The 23,405-nt window shown below is 45.0% G+C and overlaps 1 protein-coding gene across 7 annotated transcripts in view; it reads right to left on the bottom strand.

The window, feature by feature from the left end:
- Positions 1 to 23,405, bottom strand: part of WDFY4 (WDFY family member 4) — a 266,523-nt gene that overhangs the window by 208,212 nt on the left and 34,906 nt on the right. For all 7 annotated transcript variants that reach the window (XM_032313629.1, XM_032313630.1, XM_032313628.1 and 4 more), the window contains exons 7-12: positions 21,517 to 21,706; positions 21,037 to 21,194; positions 19,137 to 19,589; positions 16,687 to 16,791; positions 14,936 to 15,126; positions 9,004 to 9,584 (exon numbers count right to left, since the gene is read on the bottom strand). In XM_032313629.1, coding sequence (XP_032169520.1) covers positions 9,004 to 9,584; positions 14,936 to 15,126; positions 16,687 to 16,791; positions 19,137 to 19,589; positions 21,037 to 21,194; positions 21,517 to 21,706 — 1,678 coding nt within the window. The remainder of the gene's footprint in view (positions 1 to 9,003; positions 9,585 to 14,935; positions 15,127 to 16,686; positions 16,792 to 19,136; positions 19,590 to 21,036; positions 21,195 to 21,516; positions 21,707 to 23,405) is intronic.

Below are 23,405 nucleotides of genomic sequence, written 5' to 3'. Positions count from 1 at the left end.
GAGTGCTTACTGAAATTCTGGACTCGCGTTCTCCAAACTAGATGTGTACCGGGGGTAAGCCAGAGAGGCACAGGCAGGAGCAGCCTTCTGAAGGAATAGTCATGTCACCACTGTCCGGGAGACATGTTAGGGACACTCTAGGGTGGCCATCATGCAGCAGAGCGGGGACTAGGTCTGCACTAGGCTGCATGGCAGCTGCACAGTCAGAGATTTCAAAAGCCACAATAAGAGGGGCACCTGGGGGGTTCAGTTGGTAAAGTGGCTGCCTTCAGCTCAGATCAGGTCATGCTATCCCAGAGTCCTAGGAAGCCCCAAGACCGGCTTCGAGACAGCTTCCTGCTCAGCAAGGAGCCTGCTTTTCCCTCTGCCCCGCCTCTCAATGCGCGTGCGCATGCGCTCTCTCACACTCTCTTGCTCTGACACACTCTCTCTCTCTCAAATAAAGAAATAAAATCTTAAAAAAAAAAAAAAAAAGAGCCACGAGAAACCATAGTCCTCGTTATGGCACCAAATCCTGTATATCCTGGGTTTTTTTCCCCAAAACATACATACCTATGATAACGTTTAATTTATAAATTAGGCACAGTAAGAAATAAATAGCAGCTAATAATAAATATTATTAGAAAATTCTAATAATACGCAGTAATAAAAGTTATGTGAATGTGGTCTCTCTGTCTCTCCAAATATCTTCTTGTGCCCTACATACCCCTCCTGTGGCAACGGAAGTGATAAAATATCTAGAGATGGAGTCACGTGGATGACACGGGCATGGGACTCCACATCAGGCTACCCTTGGCCTGCCTACAATTCGTCAGAAGGAGGATCACCTGCTTCCAGACCATGGCTGGCTGCCAGAAGTGAAACTGCCAAAAATGAAACGTCAGCTGTGGGTCAAGCTGACTAGTGCATGGCGGTTTAAGAGAAAGCTCCCTGCAAAGCCACAGCTCCACAGGAGGGATGATAGGCTTTGGGCAGATGCTTCCTGCTCAGCTGGGTTCTCACACCTGAGATGCACAGCCAACACCCAATGTACTCACATGTGCACAAGCACAAGTTTCTCCATAATGTCTGCATGGGTACATGCCACTCATTCAATTCCTGGTCGTCCAGAGGAGCATGGAAAAGCAAGCCCGGTTTGAATGGCAGGTGTGACAAAGCAAGACCCCTTTGGGAGGGGACAGCTCAGGGGAGTTACCAGGGAAAAAGCCAGGCCACCCTCCAAGGCACCTAAGATCCAGATCCAACACTGCCCCGGGCATTGAATCTTGGAGAATGGGGTGCTGATGTCAAGGAGGACTGAGTGAGGGCTAGCATCAGAGGGACACCCTCCAAAATGCCTCCATCCCAGGGCCCCAGGCCTCAGAGAGAGCTGCAAAAAGTCAGGCCCTCATGCAGCCTGGTCTGCAAAGCTTCTGACTCCAGCAAACCCCTAGACTATCCTAGGAGCATGGGTATGTAGAAATATTTGAGCCACAACTACTATGAAAAAGGCAAAAGGTTTACATACTTCAACTTCACAGTTTGCCAAGCATTCTCGCTGGGTTTTGTGAATTGAGAGCATATATTATATACATCAGAAATTAAAATCTTACTGGGTTTTCGATGCCATGATATTTACTGAATGATTATTAATTCCAGATGAATAGCAGTGGAGGAGGACAAAGGACTGGTTAGGGCTCTGGTCAGCCGAGCATCCGCTGCCACCTTGTCTTTGCCTGGCCCACACTGCCATCTTGGGCAGCATGTCCCCTTACAGATGTGCATTACAGCCACAACTTGGGTTCAAACTCTAAGTCATTGATATTGTCCCTTTTGTTGATATAATGAACAGAAGTCTGCCCATGAGGCTCAGCAGGGGCCAGGAGAGGTCGAAGCCTAGGCAGGAAACAAGTCCTCTGATAGCCAACAGAGTCTTGCACATTGCATATGTATTTGGGCAATTCCATAATATATAATTTCCATTTTGTGAGCAATGTTACTTAAATCATCGTTGTTACATGAATTAAACCAACTAATGCTTGTGGAAATCTGAGCACAGCATCTGGCACACAAGTACTTGGGAGACAGCAGCTGTGGTCATGATGGCCAGCACCATTATCATCTCCAACCCCGACCTCATGGCAGCCCTCAAAGTGGATACTTTTATTACCACTGCCTTCAAATCAGGAAATTGAAGCTCACATAGATAAAGCAATAGGCCCAAGGAACATGGCCATGAAGGCATAGAGCATTTGGTCTGAGTCCAAGGCCCATAGTCTCTGCCCCTCCTCCCTGGAGAGCAAGGCCCACTTTGCACAGACAGGGCTGAGCCAAGGCACTTGTCCAAGAAGATGCCAAATGTTCTTGGTGGGCAGGGATGAGCAACCTGTCCCCCATCTCAGCCCACCGCCCTGCCTTTATCCCCCAGATTCTCTCATGAGAGGCTAGGGTTTCACTTATTCTCTAACCATTAGGAAAGGTCGAGGGTGATTTATTTCTTTTAATGAGGAAAAAATTGCTCTATTTATGAAATCTGACTCTTATACATTTAAAAATTACTCATCACGAAACCAAGGTGACATCTGACACAGGATTAATCAGTAAAGAATGTGGGTTGATGCCATCCATAGGTTAGAGACCAACTTTAAACTGTAAGCTATTATGTCAGAACATTTGGAAAATCATCGCCATTATTGTGGGAGTTTCCAGAAGAAGCAGGAAAAACACATACCCATAGAAACCCACAGACACACAGACACACACACAGGTTTTGAAAATAGACCTGGGATTATAATCTGATTCTATTGCTTAATTACTAAATGTGTGACTTTGGCCATTTATCCTTTCTTAGCTTTGGTTTCTTTATTAGTAAAGTTCTAGGATTGGAAGGGAATTAAATGAATAGAAGTGTTTAGAGTTTAGCCCCCAGAGACATCTGAAAAATGACTATGGCTTCTCATCACTCAAAACCACTTACTAATGCCTTCTGGTGCCGACAACTATTTCCCTGCCCTCTAACAGCTGGTAGAATAAGGTTCAATGCTGAGATACCAAATTGACCTCCATGCTCTCCAGGTGGCCAGGGTAGAGGCCTCCTCGAGGACACCCTTCCCCAAAACAGAGAGATCAGGAAGCCTCAGAAAGGGAATTCTCCCCAAGACAAGGCAAGAAGAGAAGGGCCTGGAATCTGGTCAAGGCCATCTCACAAGGTGCCGCTGTGGTACCACTGCAGTGAGAGATGTCATGACCTTGAGAAACTAGAACAAAGCAGGAAGCATCATGATCCCTGATTTCAAGAGATATTACAAAGATAGAGTAATCAAAATAGTATGGCATTGGCATAAGATACATAGATTAATGGAACAGAATAGAGAGATCAGATCAACCCATATACATGTTGTCAATTAATTTACAACAGAGGAGCCAAGACGATGCAGTGAGGAAAGGACAGTCTTTTCAATGAATGCTGTTGAGAAAAAACTAGACAGCCACATGCAAAAGGATGAAACTGGACCATCGCCTTACACATACACAAAAATTAACCCAAAATGGATTAAAGACTTGCTGTGAACATAAAACCTGAAACCATAAAGCTGCTAAAAGATAAAAGAGGGTAAGCTCCTTGACATTGGTCTTGGCAATGGTTTTATGGATTTGACAAAAAGCAAAAATGAACCAGTAGAACTAACATTAAATTTAAAAACTTCTGTACAGCAAAACAAACCATCAGTGAAACAAAAAGGGAACCTACAGAATGAGAGAAAATATTTTTCAAATTTATATATGATAAAATGGTCAATATCCAAAATATATAAAGAGTTCATACAACTCAATACTAAAAAAAAAAAAAAATCCAATCAAAAATGGGCAGAATGGACTACTGGGTATTTACCCTAAAGATACAACTGTAGTGATCCGAAGGGGCACGTGCACCTGAATGTTTATAGCAGCAATGTCCACAATAGACAAACTATGGAAAGAACCTAGATGTCCATCAACAGATGAATGGATAAAGATGTGGTATATATACACAATGGAATACTATGCAGCCATCAAAAGAAATGAAATCTTGCCATTTGCGACAACATGGATGGAACTAGAGTGTATCATGCTTAGCGAAATAAGTCAAGTGGAGAAAGACAACTATCATATGATCTCCCTGATATGAGGAAATGGAGATGCAACATGGGGGCTTAAGTGGGTAGGAGAAGAATAAATGAAACAAGATGGGATTGGGAGGGAGACAAACCATAAGTGACTCTTAATCTCACAAAACAAACTGAGGGTTGCTGGGGGGAGGGAGGTTGGGAGAAGGGGGGTGGGATTATGGACATTGGGGAGGCTATGTGCTTTGGTGAGTGCTGTGAAGTGTGTAAACCTGGTGATTCACAGACCTGTACCCCTGGGGATAAAAATAGATGTTTATAAAAAATAAAAAAATTTTTTAAAAATTGACAGAATGGGGTGCCTGGATGGCTCAGTTGCTTAAGCAACTGCCTTCAGCTCAAGTCATGACCCCAGGGTCCTGGGATCAAGCCCCGCATGGGGCTCCTTGCTCAGCTAGAAGCCTGCTTCTCCTTCTCCCTCTGCCTTCTGCTCTTCCTGCTTGTGTTCACTCTCTCTGTGTCAAATAAGTCAATAAAATCTTTCTTAAAAAATGGGCAGAACATCCAAATAGATGTTTCAAAGAAGATATAGAGGTGATGAAAAAGTGTTTTACATCACTAATCATTAAAGACATGCAAATCAATATCACAATGAGACATGACCTCAACACCTGTTAGGATGGTTATCATCAAAAAGACAAGAAATAACAAGTGTTGGTGAGGAACACTCATGTGCTACTGGTGGGAATATAAATGAGTGCAGCCATTATGGAAAATAATATGAAGATATCTCAAAAAATTAAAAATAGAGCTACCATATGATCCAGCAATTCCATTTCTGGACATTTATCTGAAGAAAATGAAAACACCAACTTAAAAAGATACATGTACCCCTATGTTTATTGCAGCATTCTTTACCATAGCCAGGGTACAGAAACAACCTAAGTGATCATTAAATGAATGGATGAAGATGTGGTACAAATACATAGTGGAATATTATTCAGCCATAAGAAAGAAGGAAATCTTGTCATTTGTGACAACATGGATGGACCTTGAGGGCATTATGCTAAGTGATATGCTTCAGAGAAAGACAAATACCATATGATCTCACCTACATATGAAATCTAAAAACAAAAAAAAAAGCTCATAGATACAAATATTACACAGAGGGTTGCCAGAAGCAAGGCATAGAGGGTTGGCAAAATAAGTGAAGGCAGTCAAAAGGTACAAATTTCCAGTTTTAAAATAAATAAGTCATGGGAACATAAGGTACAACTACAGTTGTGACTACAGTTAATATTACTATATTGTATATTTGACTACAGTTGATGGTGACTACAGTTAATGGTGGTGACTACAGTTAATATTACTATATTGTATATTTGAAAGTTGCAAGGAGAATAAAGCTTAAAAAGCACTTATCACAAGAAAAAAAAATTGTAACTAGTGTGGTGATGGATGCTAATTACCAGACTTACTGTGGTGGTCATTTCCCAATATATACAAATACTGAGGGGTGCCTGGGTGACTTAGTTGGTTGAGCATCCAAGTCTTGGTTTCTGCTCAGGTCATGACCTCAAGGCTTGTGAGCTCAAGCCCCAGGTCGAGCTCTACACTCAGTGAGAAGTCTGCTTGAGATTCTCTCCCTCTGCCCCTGAGCCCACTCAAGCATTCTCTCTCTCTCTCTCTCTCTCTCATATAGTCTTTAAAATATTTGTATACATAAATATTGAATAACTATGATTTATACCTGAAAGTAATATAATGTTATATGTCAATTATACCTCAACAAAAATATATGAATACATGCCTTATTTGTTGGATTAGCTAAAATTAGATTTAGATTAGATTGATCATGGCCCAAAATTAATATTAGGCAACAGTAATATATACATTGGAAATGTAAGTGTACATTTAAGAGTTGAATTAAGTTTACATATTACACATGGAACACATATATATTGGGAAGAGGATGAAGATAAATAGCAATGGTAAACAGAGTAAAGGATTAAACATTATGAAGAGAACTGTTAAATTATTTTAGTGCAATCACTAAAAGACTAATAGAGAGTATAAGATCCAAGTTAGTCAATGGGAAAATTTAAATTAAAAAATTAAAATTCCAATAATTCAAAAGAAGACAAGGAAAAAAATCAAAAGAAAAAGGGGGACCATGGAAAATACAAAATAGCAAAGTAGAAATCATTCCAAACATATTAGTAATTATAAAAATGTAAACAAAGCACATGCTTCCATAACCAAAAAATACCACACTGGGTTAAATGACAAAATAAAGCAAAAACAAAACCAACTCTTTAGTGTTGACAAAAGAAACACCAAAAACATTAGGACCCAGAAAGCTTGAAACAATAGAATTTTTTTTTTTTAATTCCAGGCACATTCTAACCAAAAGAAAGCTAGCATAGCCTTTTTATGGTTACACAAAATTGTTTTTATGGCAAAATATATTATTGGGGATAAAGAGGGTCACCATAGAAGGTGAAAATTTCTGATTCCATGAGATGATGTAAAAATTATCAAGATGTGTGATTCCAATATCCTCAGATGTAAGGCAAAAATGAACAGAAATTGGCAAATCTATCACTACGATGAAAAATATCTAAGACAGCTTAGTAAGTGATATATCAAGCAGATTAAATAATCTGAAAATTTGAAGAAGACAATAGATGAATTTGATGTAAAGGACAGAAATAGAACACTGAGTGTTACAACTGGAAAATATGCATTCTTTTCAAGCACCCATGGAACACTTATGAAGATTAGTCACATGGGAGGCCACAAGGTCAAGTTCAACTAATTTCAGAGCATGGCCATCATACAGCCCACCTTCTCTCATGATGATAAAATTAGAACTCAACAACAATGAAAGATGACCAAAAATACTCTGTAACTTCGGAAATTCATAATTCAAATAAGACTCAAGAATCAAACTACAAGTCACAAAGGAAATTAAAATATTTAGGACTAAATAATATCGAAAGTGCAACATAATGAAAATTGCATGATACAGCTCGAGTAAAGTGACAAAAATTTGCATTTAAGAAGTCTCCTAATCAATTAAATTAAAGAGAAGAATACCAGAATGAACCCATAGAAAGTTGAGGACATAATAAGAACAACCAAATGAAAACAGAAATAAAAAACGTACGTATGAGAGATAGGAAAAGCTGAAAGTTGGCCCCTGAGAAACGCTGATAAATAAAAATCTGTCCAGAATGCTGGGGTGTAGGGGTGCGGGGGAGAGAAAAGCAGCAAATGATGTCAGGAGCAAAAAGTTAAAAGGATATTGGGAACAGCCTTATTTATGCCAGCCAGTAAACTGGAACTCAGAATGGGAAAATGAACTTGAAAAATTACTGAGAATGATTCAAGAAGTTTATTCTCACAAAAATAAATCTTCTTACAAGGAAACATGGGGCTTCTGAGGTTTTTACTGGCAAATTCTACCACAAAGCTAAGGAATAAGAACAGTGATCTTTATTTATATAACTCTTCCAGAGAATAGAAGAGACAACACTGCCCCGACTCACTTTAGGCGGCTACCATAAACTTGATAGTGAAAATAGTCAAGAAAAGAGCGTGAAAGGCCAATCTTTTTCACGAACAAACGTCCTTTTCAAAAAATCAGCAAATCAAAGGCAGCAATAAATACTTCATGAGCAAGTTGGTGTCTGCACAAATGCAAGGTTAGAAAACCAATTAATTTAGCAGATTAGCTGGAGAAACAAGAACAATGATTATGATTATCTACGTGGTTGGAGCTTTGGCATTCGTCCCCCTCACCAACAACCCCCCGCACTGCTGTATGGCCAATCCAACATCTTTGGATAAATGGGTACAACGTCTCTCAGAAGGGAGTCCCATGGCAGCAAACGTCAGACAGTGTGGAGAGGTAGAAGGCAAGATAGTTTATTGCAATATTAATTTGTGTTTTGTCATTGCTACCTAAGGAGAATAAAAAAGATAGCCCACCCATTGGGGTGCCTGGGTGGCTCAGTGGGTTAAAGCCTCTGCCTTCAGCTCAGTTCATGATCCCAGGGTCCTGAGATCAAGCCCCACATCAGGCTCTCTGCTCAGCAGGGAGCCTGCTTCCTCCTCTCTCTTTGCCTGCCTCTCTGCCTACTTGTGTTCTCTGTTAAACAAATAAATAAATAAAATCTTAAAAAGAAAAAAAAAAACCGATAACCCACTATTGCTGTTATGTTCTTTCATTTTCTTCCCCTGCATTTCCAAAGGAAGGAGCAGTGTTCTTTGTGCTCAATCGCTTTAGTGGAAGTCTGTTTTGTAGGAATGAAAGTAAAGCGTTGTCTACAAAAGTCTGGGCTCATGGAGGAGATGGCCCTGAGAGGTAAGCAGAGATGACTGGTTTTGTTATGAGAAGTGGAAGCAGCCAGAAAGAACAGGAGAAAAGGTTACTGTGGTTATCCTGCAAGTCAAATGACCTCATTTCTGGCAAAGCAGAGGCACGGCGGCGGGGGGGTGGGCAAAGGCTGCCCAGGACAGCAGGGTGGCTGGGCACAGGCACCAAGTCTCCCTGGAGCACCAGCAAAGATGGCGGTGGAGAAAGTGAGCTTATCGGCAGAGTTCTGCCCTTGGCTTCCAAGATCTGAGAAGCCCCCCAGTTCCTGTATAGCTCAAAAGCATCTTCTAACCACGTATTGACTCAGATTGGTTCTCTGCCAGCTCCCACAGTAGAGGAGATTTAAGTCAAAGTTAATTTGATATAAAGGGAAGAAATACGTGACATTTGTGCACCCTCCCACACACACCCCCACCACCGCCCCAGTTTGAAGGTCTAGGCTTCCGACCTACTACACATGCACAGGATATTGGGGAGAAAACGGGAGAGAGCAAGGCACTCATGACCCAATTACAGAAGCAGGCAGCAAAGCTCTACCTCTCCTCCAGATCTGGCCACTGCTTGAAGTTGCCTTGGGCATCCCTGCCAGCTTCTTCCTTCTGGGCATTCACAACTGGGTCCTGCCCAGCCCTTGGGGACTCCTTCAGGTCTCTGCGCAGGTGAAGGGTGCCACTGGCCATGCTGTCCAGAAAGCTGAGGATCTGGAGGCAGCTCTGTATCTTGGGTGGGAATGGGCTCATAGAGGTAAAGGCCACACTCAGCAAATCAGCAAATGGCCTGGCTTTCGTGTCTGCCCCGGAGTGCAGAGGGGCTCCCTCTTCCTCCTGGGCTCCGAAACAGCCCAGCAAACAGAGGTCTTCCGCCAACTTCTCAAAAAGCCCATTCCTCTTGAAGAAGTCACCATTGACAGGGTCCAGGTACAATGCCGCGGACAAGGCACAAAGGGTGTGCAGGACCAGGTCCAGGGTCTGGCTGGGGGATACCATCGCCCACATCTGCAGTGGGGGCTCCTGGAGCGACCCCTCCAAGTCAGAGAGCAGCGACAGGAGTCCATTGAAGCCACTGGACACTCTGAAAGCAGCACGGCCTTTGGGGGTCTCCAGGATCCTGAGGAGAGACTGAAACACCAACAGGATAAAAATGAGGAAAGCCCAGGAGGCAGCTTGTTAAGGTCAAGCTCCCGCACACCACTGCCAAAGCCTTGCACGTGCTCTTCCCTGGTCAAGTTGTGGGAGCACCTGAGAGTGATTCTGAAACCGTATCCACCTTGTTCCTCTTCCTTTTAGTTAGGTTTCCCCTCAGTGCTTCCTTTCAAATGAATGCTGCCACGGCCTATGCTCAGGGTTTGCACTGGTTTCCTGTCCTGGGTCTTAACTTCGATGCATCTCCCTCCAGGAAGTGTCCTTTGACCGCTGAATTGTACTGCCCCCAGGTCAAGGGCTCACACAGCCCCCTGTCTGTTGTTGAATCAGACTCTCTTCACACTGCCATGAAGAGACTTGGAAATTGTCTCAGCCCTCCACTAGACTGAAGCTCTGTGAAATCAGGCAACTCCATGCTATGGAATGTAGCACACACTTCATAAATGTTTGCTGAATAAGTGGGGTGAGCCATCCCTTGTACTGCAAAGACTCACAGTGAAATCGCCATAAGGTAGCTTATCATTATGTGTCTCCCTTTCTATGCAAACATGAGTGCCTCTGTTAAATGAAGAAAGAAGGTAGAGTGAATCGGCTTGATATCTGGTGTGGAAATATGAAGGAATCAAGGTAGAGGAGAGAAACGTTTAAAGGAAGGAAGCATAACTCTAGCTTATAGAATAGAGCATGTGTGAATTTTAGGCTATCATAACATTCATGGCAGAATCTGCCTTCTCCAGGTCACTGAGCTATTCCTAGACAAACTTTTGTTTCCTTCTAAAATCAAACATTTATTGAGCACTTACAATGTGCCATTCATTGAGGACAGTGTGTGGTGTACATTAGGTATTTGACAAATGTTTTGGAGGGAGGGAGGGAGGCTGGGAGAGAAGGAAGGAAGGAAAGAAGGGAGGGAGGAAAATATATGGCCTACTTCTGAATTTGGCTCAAAACGCAGGGAAATTTGATTTTATAGGCAGGTCCTCAAAAGAAGCATGTAGACTGTTAAAGCAGGTTCTCCAGAAGGGTGATGCTTAGTGAGTGTGAAGTTCAACCCCATGTCTCCCCACTAGCCACTGGAGCAACACTAAGCCTTCAAGACAAGCAAGGCCTTTCTCCATGTGGATGCATCATAGCAGCAGCAGCCTGTCCCTATGCACCACCATGGGACTTGGGGCCAGGACAAGCCACACACAGATCTGCTCCACCTGTGCCTGCCTTGTAGGAGCAACTCACTCCCAACAGAATATTATTTCTTCCACCAAGTTGGAAACCCACTCTGACCTTGAAGTGTGTTGGTGGTGGTGGTTCTTCCCACCAATTGACATTCCATGTAAAAAGATGAGCACTGATATACAGTAGAGCATGGCCTTTTGCCTGGTCACCAATCACCAAGACATTGGGAAATTTTAAGTTCTAGGATGTCAAACCCTCTAAACTGATAGGAATGCTTTCTGTGTCTCCTAGAACCAGTAGGAGTTTGTTGAAGGTAAATGAATTGAATGAAACTATGCCATTTATCACAAGGACACATGACAAAACAAGTATGAAAAAGGGAAAATGATCAAAAAGCAAACAAATCAAATTACAGGCACTTGGGTGACCACCAAACTCCCCTCTTATCCAAGAAGCCACCTTCCAATCATCTAATTTGACACCAGATATCATTCAAAAGGACTCTATACTTCAAAGAGTGTTGAGAGCAGATACTTTTACAACAGAACAACCCAATGAAGTCCTTCTTAAGACCCGTGTCTCGCAGAGGGTCTGTCCCCTGTAATTCCTAGATGGCTCCTTTCTCCTCCTGTTGGGAGGGGGGAGGAGAAAGAAATGGCTGTCCTTAATTGTTGCTTTGTTTGATTTATTAAATTCAAAATCATTATCTAAAATGGGGGTAATCTCATTAGAACTTAGACGGCTCTATTATTTCTTGGGATGGGGTTAATTTCATATTTGCAGAGTCATAAAGTAAAGAGTCCAAAATCCAATTACAAAGGCTTAATTTCATAGCAACTAAAGAGAAACATTTCTATCATAAAGGAAAATAAATACTGTGCTACTTCGGGAAACGATTTGTCAGGAACTGGGGGCCTAGGAGGAGGGTCTCCATTACTGTCATTCAACTTTGCGTGGCAATGCATCACCGGGGCTTGCAAGCCTGCGGAAGGGAGTAAATTTAATCAGCTGAAGTCAAAGTAATCAGGCTAGGGTTGACACATTTCAAGAAAGGTCAACGTTAAGCACATTTTCTCCTCCTTAACTCAGTTACCATGTCATCGTCTCGGAGTTAGTATCCCTCCAGCTTGAATCTATAAAATGGATGTCTGCTGCAAAGCGTTAACGACATTAGGACTAACCGGATTTATTTCACATTCTATTATGTGTTATTCCTCATAATTTTCCATGTGTCATGCTGGAAGACTCGTGAGGTAATGTGATTAAGCCCAGAGTTGAACAGCTAAATGTATATTAGCAGATCAATCTGAATTTGTGCATAACCCAATCACAGTCCCACTGGCAGTGGGGAGGAAATTCATTTGCTTACATTATTCTTTAACTCAATTATCATTTGCCAGGATTAGGCGGTGAAGTCACATGTGCTTGTGTATTGGTATGAAAGCGCCACCTGGATTTTGGAAACTGCCCGAAGGCGGGTGCTTCTGGAGGAATTCTCTCCTCCAAAGCTGCTGCCCAACTGCCTCAGAGAAAGGAAGTGAAGGTCCCACCTGGATAGAAATGCCTGTCAGAGATGGCAAACCTTGGAGGGGGAGGACTGAGGGTTCTACCTTTGAGGCCACCCTACTCCATCATTTCCCCCTCATCCTACATCTGACTCACTTTGCAGGCCCAGGGCTTCGGGCAGAGTCCACACGCAGCTTCTAAAGAGGGAGATCCAGCCAGAAAGAGCTAATTTGCCATCTTTGTTTCTAAAGTTCCAGCAGGTTCCCAAGATGTTTAGAAAAAATACAGATTTTATATCAGACGCCAGCAAACATTGGAGAGTCACTCACATGACTCAGTGGGGGGCCAGGCGGGAGCAGCCCCACGCCTCCGCACCACCCACCAGAGCAACAGAGTCCTGGGAGAGCCCTAGGCAGCTCCAGGCACCACCCTGCAACCACGCAGCAGTGACCCAGCACCCATGGAGAAGATGGCACATTGAACAACAGGGTATGACTTTGTTAAATAAGCTTACACAGTGTTAATCCCTTGATAGCATGATTCTGAAACTATATTGAATCTGTAAAACACCAGAAAGACTTTACATTGCTAATTCTAGAAATGCAGTCCTATTACCCAAGGGTAGAAGGACTCCAGTAAGGTGCCTCCGGGCGGCACAGCAAAGAAGATGAACTTTTCACGAGCAATGCAGAGTACTCTGTAACGGACATAGAAACACTTGTTCTTGCCAAGCAAAGGAAAGTCAAAACTTTCCCCTCTGTGGATCTGTCGGACTTCCAATATGAAAATACCAGAAACAGATGGGGATTTCAATGATTCATCCTCCAGGAAACCCAAGTCCTCACGACTTTGGTCATATGCCTTCTCTGTTGCTTATCAGCATAAGGCTCATGTGAATCAGGCTGAAGACAGACACGTGAGAAAAAAATGTAATAATAGCATGCTAAAGATGAAAGATCCCCAGATTTTAAGCCATTAGTCTCAGATTCAAGCTCAACTCATAATTTGTATTAGATGCTTTCTGGCCATGTCTCTGCTGGAACATTAAGACTGGATCACAGGAAGCTAAAGTCTTCCCAAGCTATAAACTGCCTTCAGTTCTTGATATCTCTCTCCCCCTTACTGTCTCTCACACAGCCCTCTCTGTCCATTTACCTCACATCATCATGGGACTCTAGTATCTTTATCTTTCAAGACAGTTAACTTTTTGTTTCACGTAAGTCTGGTTTTATTTCATTTAAAGATGATTTCTTTGGCTCTACAACTAAATCACTGCTTTGGTTCTGGTCATCTGTGAAATGTGTGGTAATTATGGTCATTCTGTCCTTTGGGATTGGCTTCTCGTGATGCCTTGGCCATGCCAAGCACGCCGGCTCAGGCCATGTGGCGATGGGAACACACATCTCCGGCAGTCATGTGACAGTGACTGGCTCTGTGGAGAAGCAAGTAGGTAAAAGAAACCAAGCACCATTCTCTAAATGTTAGAAGGGTTTTGTATGGAAATAGTCATGGCTGAGTAAGCCTGCTGGTTTAATTTTGGAAGTCAGAGCAACTCTGTATTTTTTTTTTTTAATTCACCAGTGATCAAAGGCAGCATGTCACGGAGACACGAGCATGTGTTGTGCATGGAGCTGTGCTACCCATGTATTTGAGAGGTCCCTGGGGGATACTCGCATTTTCCTCTGCTCTTCTCTTCAACAGCATACAACAAAAGAAAGGGAATCTTTAAAACTGTGTAAGGCCTCAAAGACAAAAGGAATGGAAGAGCGACAACAGAACTGTTGAAGGGATGGTGGTGAGACAGGTGTTACCACTTTAACTGTGTAACGACTGTTTGATGATCCTTAACAGTATTTCAGAAACAAAAACCTACACTCGTCTTGATTACCCACAAATGACACCCTGGTTTTACCCTTGTGTCCTCCATGGCCAGGCCTCAGTCGGCCCCTTACATTCTCGTCCTAGCTCCACTAACCCCTGTGCAAACCTTCCTCAACACGTGGAGTGGGACTGGGCTCTCCTAGTCCTCTGCTCCCGTGGCTAAGCCTGTGCCCAGTACTTTCCAGGGCATCACCACACAACACTGCAATGATGGCTCACTTCCTATGAGCCCAAATCTGGGAGCTCGTGGATGGCCTTGTGTCCCAGGCCCTCCGCTGCCAGGAGGTAGACACTCACTGAATGCTGGTCAAGTAAACAAGGCGGCTGCTTGGCCACCACTGACTCAGACTCCACTTCCCCAGCTGACCGTGTCACTGCGAAGTTGCTGCCCAGCCTGACTACCTTTCCTGGCTCCCCTCATATCCAAATGAGTTGTGCACAAAGAAAGTTGAACAGAAGTGAGCCCGTTGCAGGGTTGCAGGCCTGAAGAACACCTCATGCAACTCTCCGTGCTCCTTTGTCTCCTGGCTGGATGAGATGCGCAGGTGACAGTGGTCCCTGCGTGGCATCCCCCTCCATCCCTGGTTGAACTAGACAGAGAAAGGGAACGCCTGACAGGGCTACGAAGGATATGGGATTCCTTGGCGATAGCAGCTAGTGCTATCCTACGCGGACAATACAGTGACCCAGGGAATGTCCCGTGTGAATGCCTGTTACCGGCCACCTGTCTGCGGGCAAGCCTGTCGCAAAGGGAGACCTGACATCACCTGCAGAAGATCCAGCTTCAGCTGCAGCTCGCCTTGAGTGGACGAACAGAGAGCGCCCACAATGATGCTCATGTACTCCTCAGCATTGATGACGGACAGCTGCTCCAGGATGCTGAGCGAGGCTCCCCGGTACCAGTCATCGTCCAGGAAGATCTTGATGAAGGGCACCATGCCGTGGTCTTTGAGGACAACTGAGGACCAGACAGACAGTATGGGGCTAGAGCCATGGGGCCTCACCACCTTCACTTTAATGACAAGAAGGTTTTCACTTTCAACATCCAAGTGTGTTTTGTGCCCTTTATATGTGTGTCCTCTTCCCAATAATTTTTTTTTTAATTTTCAAAATCTATACCCACTGTTACAATGAGAAGAGGAAAAGAGAAGCTGAAGCTTTGGAGAAATTTAAAAAACAAAAACAAACAAACAAAATACCTTTTTTTTAATTCAATGAAAATTCTGCTTTTGAAATTTTTTTCTAAAAAATTTTCAGTGAATTTTTCTTAGGAACCTACCTAATATAAATGTTAACTAGATCATACCTCTATCCCTTATTGCCAGTTCATACCCTAATTCAGGGCCAAGGGCGATTCTCTCTCTTCTCTGCCAAAATTCGTATTGAAAACAAACCAGAATTAAAGTTACGAACATATATAATTCTGAGCTAGTTTCCTGGAGTCGGGGGACGGATGAAAGAAGTTTGTCTAGTGGCATACTTTTGTTTAAAAGTAATCCTAAGAATTCCTTCTGCAGGATTGATATTTGGTGTGATCATGTGTGGAATAAGAACGAGGAAGTAATCAGATCATTCAAGCAGCATGACGTGGACTTGAGCTGGTTGGCTCCATGAGACAGGAATTTGCCACTTATGGGCCAGGCATCCCTACATGGAAATCATCTTGGAAGACTATTTTAACATAGGTCCGTGGGTTGCCTGGGTGGTTCGTTCAGTTAAGCATCTGACTCTTGATCTTATGAATTTGAGTTGAAGCCTTATACTGGGCTCCGAGTGGGGCATGAAGCCTACTTTAAAAAAAAAAAAGATTCCTGAGCTCTACCTTGACCGGCTACTAATTAAATCTCTGGGAGTGAGCCTAGGAATATGCATTTTAACCAGTAACACCAGGGAATCTTTGATAGTCTAACATTACAGAGTTTCTGGATATGAAATAATTATTTACATTTGGTATCACTGATCTATGAGGGGCTCAGATAAAGACACCCTAAATCACCAAACCAATGATGTCATTTTGTTGATACATCTGCTTCATAACATAACGTATACACATGCATAGTTAATGCACCAAATTAAAAAAACATGAAGTCACAGGATCATAAGAAGCTAAAAATGTATTGTATGGATGGAGCTACTGAGCTCATCAGGGGCTGGAAGCCTCTTAAAAATGGCTAGTTTTCTTTACCTACATTTTACAATTCTGATTTTTTTGAAAAGCAACTTAGTCCATGCAGCAGGATATTCATAGATTTTACTTGAAAGAGGGTAATTTATGTGGTCTCATAACTTTAAGATAGCTCTATCCCAACTCTATTCAATGATCTTAAAAGTAAAATTTGTCAACCAAGATGTCTACCAAGTTACTGATGATCACTGGACATCAACCAGCAAATGGACATTAGCCACAGCTTTCATGTTGGTTATTCCTTGGCTAAACCTGGCAACACGGACATAAATCATGGGAGACAGTTAATGTTTTGCCCAGCAGTGACAAAACGAGTTTGGTGCCCCTGCTTACCTGCATTCCGTACTGAGCCTCTCAGAAGTGTGAGCACAGTTCTCAGCATCACACAGGTCAGTTCTCTTTCTGTATCCTGAACACCAAGCATGGACTCTTTGTTTCCTGCCATATTTAAGAAGCAATAAATAAAATCTTAAGTACACCTGGTATGGCCCCAAATCTCTGATTCCATTAGTTTCCTATACTTTTGAGGAAATGAGAACATAATGTTTCTATTTTAAGAGAACATACATCCTAATTCAGAAGAAGTCACCATATTACTTCCTATAACCATTGGAGCTCCAACTTAAGCACAAAAAAATCCCCTGGAGGGCATGCTAAAATTGGAAGCTGAAATTCCTCTCCAGAATTTCTAGCTTAGGAGGTCTTAGGTGGGATGCTATAATTTTTTTTTATAAGTTCCCAGATGATGTTAATGGAGCTGGTCTAAGGACCACTCTTTGAGAACTACTATTCTACACAATGTCCAAAGCCCACCTCTTTGAATTTCCTCTGGACAGTTTTATATTTTGCCATTCATGCCTGGGAGGGAGGACTGCCAGCTCCCACTTGAGGTGTGGAGAGGCTTGCCAAATTCTGGAATGGATGGGTGTTTCCATTAGATTCATGAAGGCAAACCAGGCCTGTTGAATCCTGAGTGCCAGAAAAGTGCCTGACACAAGAGGAAAGCCCAATACCTATTTGGGGAATGACTGAATGAGTGGATAAAGGTAGAGTTTATTAACCAGGAGACAAATTATCTAAGAAAAATAAGAAACAACAGAAACACTAGACATGAGACACTATAACAATGAAATACAACTAGCATTAGAACACTAAGACAATAGAAAGCACAAAGTAAGACCGAATACATCAGCTCACAAAAAAGTTCAAATTCTGCTGGGAATGGTCATAGGTCTGGAGATGGGATTTAAAAGCAAATTCAACAGCAGGCTGCTGGAAGTGTTACACAGTAGGGTACCACAGAAACATTAAACAAAAACACTATGTGAAGGGCAGTGGAAAAAAGCATGTGGTGGGATGGTCTCCAAGGCCCAGCCCAGAGGCCCAGATACGTAAAGCAGGGAGCTCCTCATCCACCATCTTGACCCGATTTACAAACACTCCCGGGGGGATGTGAGTCCTTCCAGGCATCCCAGAGTTGCCTGTCTGCCTCAGTCCTCCATGCATTGCCACAGAAGCTGCAGGGGAGAAGACAACTAACATTTCTTGAGCACCTGTGATGCTCCAGGCACAGCAAGGGGACCTCAGTACTTCCTCATTTAATGCTGACCACATCCTTATGATGTAGACATTCTTGTACCCATTTAACAGGAGGAAAGTGGCTCAGAGAGGTTAAGGAACTTGCTCAGGATCACTCAGCTCCTAAGTAACATAACCAGGATTTCCGTCCAGGGTTATCTGACCCCAGTGCCCACACTCTCTCCCTCAGCTTCTGCCCCTCAGACAGACCCAGGGAACAGACAGACAGATGACATCAGCTTGAGTCTGAAGCCCAATTCCAAAAGCAGCCAATGGCTAGAGAGCCCTCAGTCCCTCTCACCCAGTGCAGTAGGAGAAAAGGCCAAATATTGGGGAGAGGTAAGTGGCTGGATTCAGTGTCCTGGTGTGACTTCTCCAGGCTGAAAGCCCAGAGGGGCAGATGAGGGAAAGCCAAGAAGAACTAGGAAAGGTGTTCTCAAACCTTGGCTCCTATCTGCAGGTTAGTGGAGGTGGGGGTCGTGGACAAACCACATCAGGGTGTGTGCTTGGGGCTGTGGTCAGGCAGTGAGAGGGGCCAGCGAGTACTCCTGCCTGGACAGAAGGGAGCCTGGAGTCCCCAGGGGGATGCAGAAGCCGCTGAGGCTAAGAGCACAGGGCCAAGGGAGGGGTGAAGGGATGTTGCCAAGGAGCCACAGGTGCAGAGCCCAGAAGGACACAAAACACAAGAAGTGGGACAAGACTTGGAGGGGGAAACTGGATAGCAGTGATCACTGCTCCAGGTAGGAGAACACTGGGCCTGATAGCACCTAAAGGAGGCTGTGTACCAGCTGACCCCCTAACACATACATGCCATACCCTCTGCCCTGCCAGAACCCCAGGACTCTCGGAGCACCCTTGCCTCCCTGACATCTCTCCATCTACATACTCAGACACCATTCAGTGCAGGAAATATCTGCAAGCTGAGAATTCACCCTGGCCTGAGTTAGCCCCATGAGTCTGTTTAAAGGTACACCCATCTCTCTGGCCTCTTCATGGGAAAGATCAATCTGGTTACAGGAAATAGAGGACTGTCCACTCTGCAAAGCCAAGTGCCCCAAGATATATTCTCCAACCACCCCCCCATTCCAGGTGACATGGGCACACTCACTTTTTCTGTTATGTTGCTGGGTGGCAGAATGTCACACAGACCCCTCCCCCCGCCACCAACCTGCTCCCCTTCCCTTCCCGAAAATCCTGGGATGCACCTGACTTCCTCAGGATCTTGGCCCGCTTCCGCAGCTGGGCCAGCAGCAAGCCAAGGAGACCAGAGTCCCTGAAGATGTCCGTGAAGAGAAGGTCCCTGCCAACTATCTTGAGGACACTCTGCAGGGCCACCAGGGAGCACGGTGACTCAGGGCTCTCCTTGATCAGGCACTGCACCTTCCGCAGGATCTCGTGGGGCACATAATGCAGCTCGAAGACCAGGGCCTCCAGTAGCTGGAAGAATTGCTTCTGCACGGGGGCTGCCTTCAGGGGCACGATCTCCACAAACTGCGAGATGGGCTGCAGGGTCCACTCCAGCAGGAAGAAGTTGCGGGCGTTCCAGGCCCACATGGTCCTGATGGCTGCTAGGACTTTGGTGCAGAGGATGGGGTTGCTGGCTTTGTGGAAAACATTCTGTAGGACTTGGAAGGCCTGAAGATTCTTCACAGTCACCCCTGAAGATGAAAGAGGGAATAATTCCTGCCCATGCCTAGAAACACATACTTGCATTACCGTTGGGAAATACCATTTATAGTTTCTATTTTCCAGCTCCTGTAGGTGACTGTCTATGAGAAAGTCCAGAAAAGCCAGCTGTGCTGAGTGTGAGTAAGGCCAGAGCTGCACTGTCCAAGACATGGTGACTCACGGAGCCCTAGAAATATAGCCACCCAACTGGTGTGTTCTATGAGTGTTAAGAATAGACGGTGGATTTCTAAGCTGCAGCATAAAGAATGCCACTAACAATTATTTATATTGACCACATGCTGAAATGGCAATATTTTGGATATATTAGGTTAAATAAAATATATTATGAAAAATAACTTGACCCGTTTCTTCTTATTTTTTTAAATATGGCTACAGGGCATTTAAAATTATGTGGTATGTCTCTCATTGTAGTTCCTTTGGGGAGCGCTGGGCTGAAGGGTTGGTTTTAATCAATTAAGATTCAATGATACTAAAGATTACTAAGCAAAGTCAGTTTCATTTCTAGCCAAGCGGCTAAACAGAGACACATTCAGAAACCATCCCTTCCTTTCTCTCCAGCTCGAGGGTAAAGCCTCATCTTTTCTGGCCCAGGAAACTCTCCATCAGAGAACTCCCTGCCTCCAGCCCTCCCTGCCTCAGACTCCAGAGATGTTCCTGAAACCACGCTCTGGTCTGTGCCCGTCTCTGTGCCCATTTCCCCAGACTCCCCCAGATGTGTGCGGTCTCCATGTCTTTCCTCAGGCTGTACTTCCTGCCTTCGAACTTCATCCTCTTCCTTTCTACCTGGGTGATCCACTCCGAGCCTTGAAACCCCATTTGAATGGCTCCTTCTGGGCAGAGTTTCCTGAGTAACCCTGACAGACCTGCCCCACCTGCCTGGTGTCACCTCTGTCCCCGATGCATTTATTAGCCAGTTACGGAGGAGATCATGATTCTGTATATGTGGGACTATCTCTACAGTGATGTTTTAGGGAGCAGATACCTGCCTTGTCCCACTGGTGCCTCTACTGCACAGAGTTCATCAATCAAATAACCAATCAATCTCAAAGAATGGAGGTGGCCCTGTCTCTGAGCCTGAGTGGCTGTCTTGGGGACATCAGTCCTTGTGTAGGAGCACATGTTGCAGAGTATGTCATAGCAGAGGTGGGGGGGAGATCAGAGGCTCCCTCCATTACCTGAGAGGGTCTTTGCCTTTATTAAGCAAACATTTCCTTTAAATCCCACCAAGACATCAAAAAAAAAAATCTAAAAGGGGGATATTTTAAATCCATAGGTAATCTCCACAGAGGCACAACAAAATCCCTGATAGGAGCCAAGTGTTCATTTCTCCACAAAGAGGCAGTAATAGACCAGTGTAGCATTTGTAGGGCACAGTGTCAGTCACTGCCAAGCCCCCAGAGACATAAGATGACCCACCAGAAGCCTCGTGATGGAACTTGAAGCCTTCCAGCTGAGGGTATGTGACACTGTCAAACACCTTCAGCTCTGACCTCCCACAGGTCGTCAGCCACACCACCAGGTCAAGGAGTTCCTCCAGGTGGGGGTCCACTTCGCTCTTCGTTGGCCCGTCATACCTGTGGGAACAGATGAGGCCAGCTCTGTGGGCTTCTTGGACGGGGCAGCCATGTTTGCTCATGGCACTCATCACAGGGACGCCAAGGAAATGCCAGTCCCTCAGAGGTCTCCACCAGCCCAGCACCAAAGGCAAGGGGAGCACCCTGGATAAAAGCTACTCTGCAAATGGCAGCCTTGGGTATAAGGGCATGTACTCGGAATCCATATAAACCTGTGACAAGCTACAGCATTTGCTCATGGGAAGGTTACTTCTCGTGGCTGAACCCATCCCAAAAGACCTAGACTTTGGCAATTTCTCCCCCAGCAAGGACAACCACTTACCGAAGTAACACTTTAAGGAGCAGAGGGTAGCCCTCTCCATTCTCAAACTCTAGGAACAGAGCTGAGGAGACGGGGTAGGAGTCCTTCACAAAGCCCAAGATGAGGTTCACTGCCTCGCTCACCTCAGGAGCGGGGAGGCTGTCCGCCAGCTTGGAGAGGTTCTGAAGGGAGAGCTTGATGCAATCCATGGCTGCAGGAAAAAAACCTTATTGAGTTTGGAGGCGGTAGCTTTTCTGCCACAGCCGTCTGCTCCCCGCCCTCCTTTAAACCGTACATATCAAGATGTAAATGGGACTTGAGTCAACAAAAAGTCTCCCCCGTGGGAAGTGCCGTCCCAAGAGCCCCATTCTGCAGACCCAGATGGAGAGTAGGTGAAAGAGGAAGAGGAAGGAAGAGTCTTGGCCGGCTGCTCCTAATTCCCAGCATGCAGCAGGGGTGGGACGGGCGGGTCTGTTAGGTCGTGAGCTACACGGTGCCAGAGCTGGGCACTGACAAAGACCTTCTTAAGGAAGCAGCACAGAAGATGCACAGAGATCAGCCTGATTAAAAGTTCAGGGAAGGATACGGGAGTCTAAAGAAAGTGAGGGATGAAAAGTTGGTGTGTTTCCGCTACTAAAGTACCCGGGGGGTTGGCCCCCAGAAGTGTGGGCTGCAAGGGAAGGGAGGCAGGTAGGACCAGCGCCCAGAAGTGTGGGCCCTAGCCATGGAACTTGCCGGTTACCCAGAGCTGTGAGAAGCCACGCGAAGATTTGAGTCATAAGAGAGAGGTCACTGGATTTGCATTTTGAGGGATCACTATTTTTAGAGCTCTTTCACTGGTGGAAGGCTCTTCTGAGTGCCAGGAAAGACACACCAGTGGATCAGGAAAATCGTCTACAAGATCACACATGCTCTGTTCCTCAGCAGCAAGGCTTCAGATGCCCGCCCCCCCCGAAGTCAGCATGCTGGGCAGGTCAGCCCCAAGAGCTGCGGGCTTTACAGGGAACCACCAGGCCAGCCCTTTCTTCCAGAACTTCTCTTCAGCCTCTATGCCCATGGAAACTACTCATTCCGATCCTAAGGGAGTCCTGGGCTCAGTGCTCCAGTACCTCCCCCACCAAGGTACAAATTTTCTTTTGTTAATAATGGTACAGTGAGAGACACCTGCCGCCAACACATGCAGCTCTTTCTCAGGGGTCTCTGACTCTAGTCTGCAGGGGTTACCTGGGCTGCTGATCATCTCGGGCCCAGCTCAGCTAAGGGCCATTACTGCTGGGCCCTGGCCTTACCTTGAATCCCTAAACTGGGGCTAACGTTTGGTCCCAGGCTCAGTTACAATAGTGGGTTTGTTAAACTCTCTCAGCTGTCCCCAGCTGATGCTTCGCTGTTACAGGAGGCCCCAGAGAGAAGACAGATCACAGGGCAAGGGTTTACTACTCCCATTTTACAGATAAAAGAACTGAGGCACACAGGCACTTGGCTGCTCAAGGTCATTCAGCTATGAGAACAGGAGGACAGACCTGGAGTCCACAGCCCAGCTGTCTGGTTCCAGAATCTATAGCATCAGCACTACATATGCTGCCCAGATCAGAGCCGGAAGCTCTGGATTGGACATCTCTGGGTTTAGAATGTGATTCTCGGGGTTGTGAGCTGGGAGCTGGGCAAGTTTTTCCACCCTTGGTCCCCATTTTCCACTTTACGAAATGGCATTAATATCCATCTCAAAGACACAGATGAGATAACACAAAAATGGGTCCAGCGCGGCCTGTGTTTGACAGTATGTGCGCAGTAAATGAGTTCCCCTTTGGTGCTCCGAGGGAGCACCAAAATAAATAATAAACGCACTCTTATGAAGGAAACCAAGCAAAGGGTCATCTACTAGGCCAAGATGGGCATCCGTGAAGACTCAG

Source organism: Mustela erminea, chromosome 14 (genome assembly GCF_009829155.1).
Source record: "Mustela erminea isolate mMusErm1 chromosome 14, mMusErm1.Pri, whole genome shotgun sequence".
Classification (NCBI taxonomy): Eukaryota; Metazoa; Chordata; class Mammalia; order Carnivora; family Mustelidae; genus Mustela; species Mustela erminea.
This window is presented reverse-complemented; position numbering and strand designations above follow the sequence as displayed.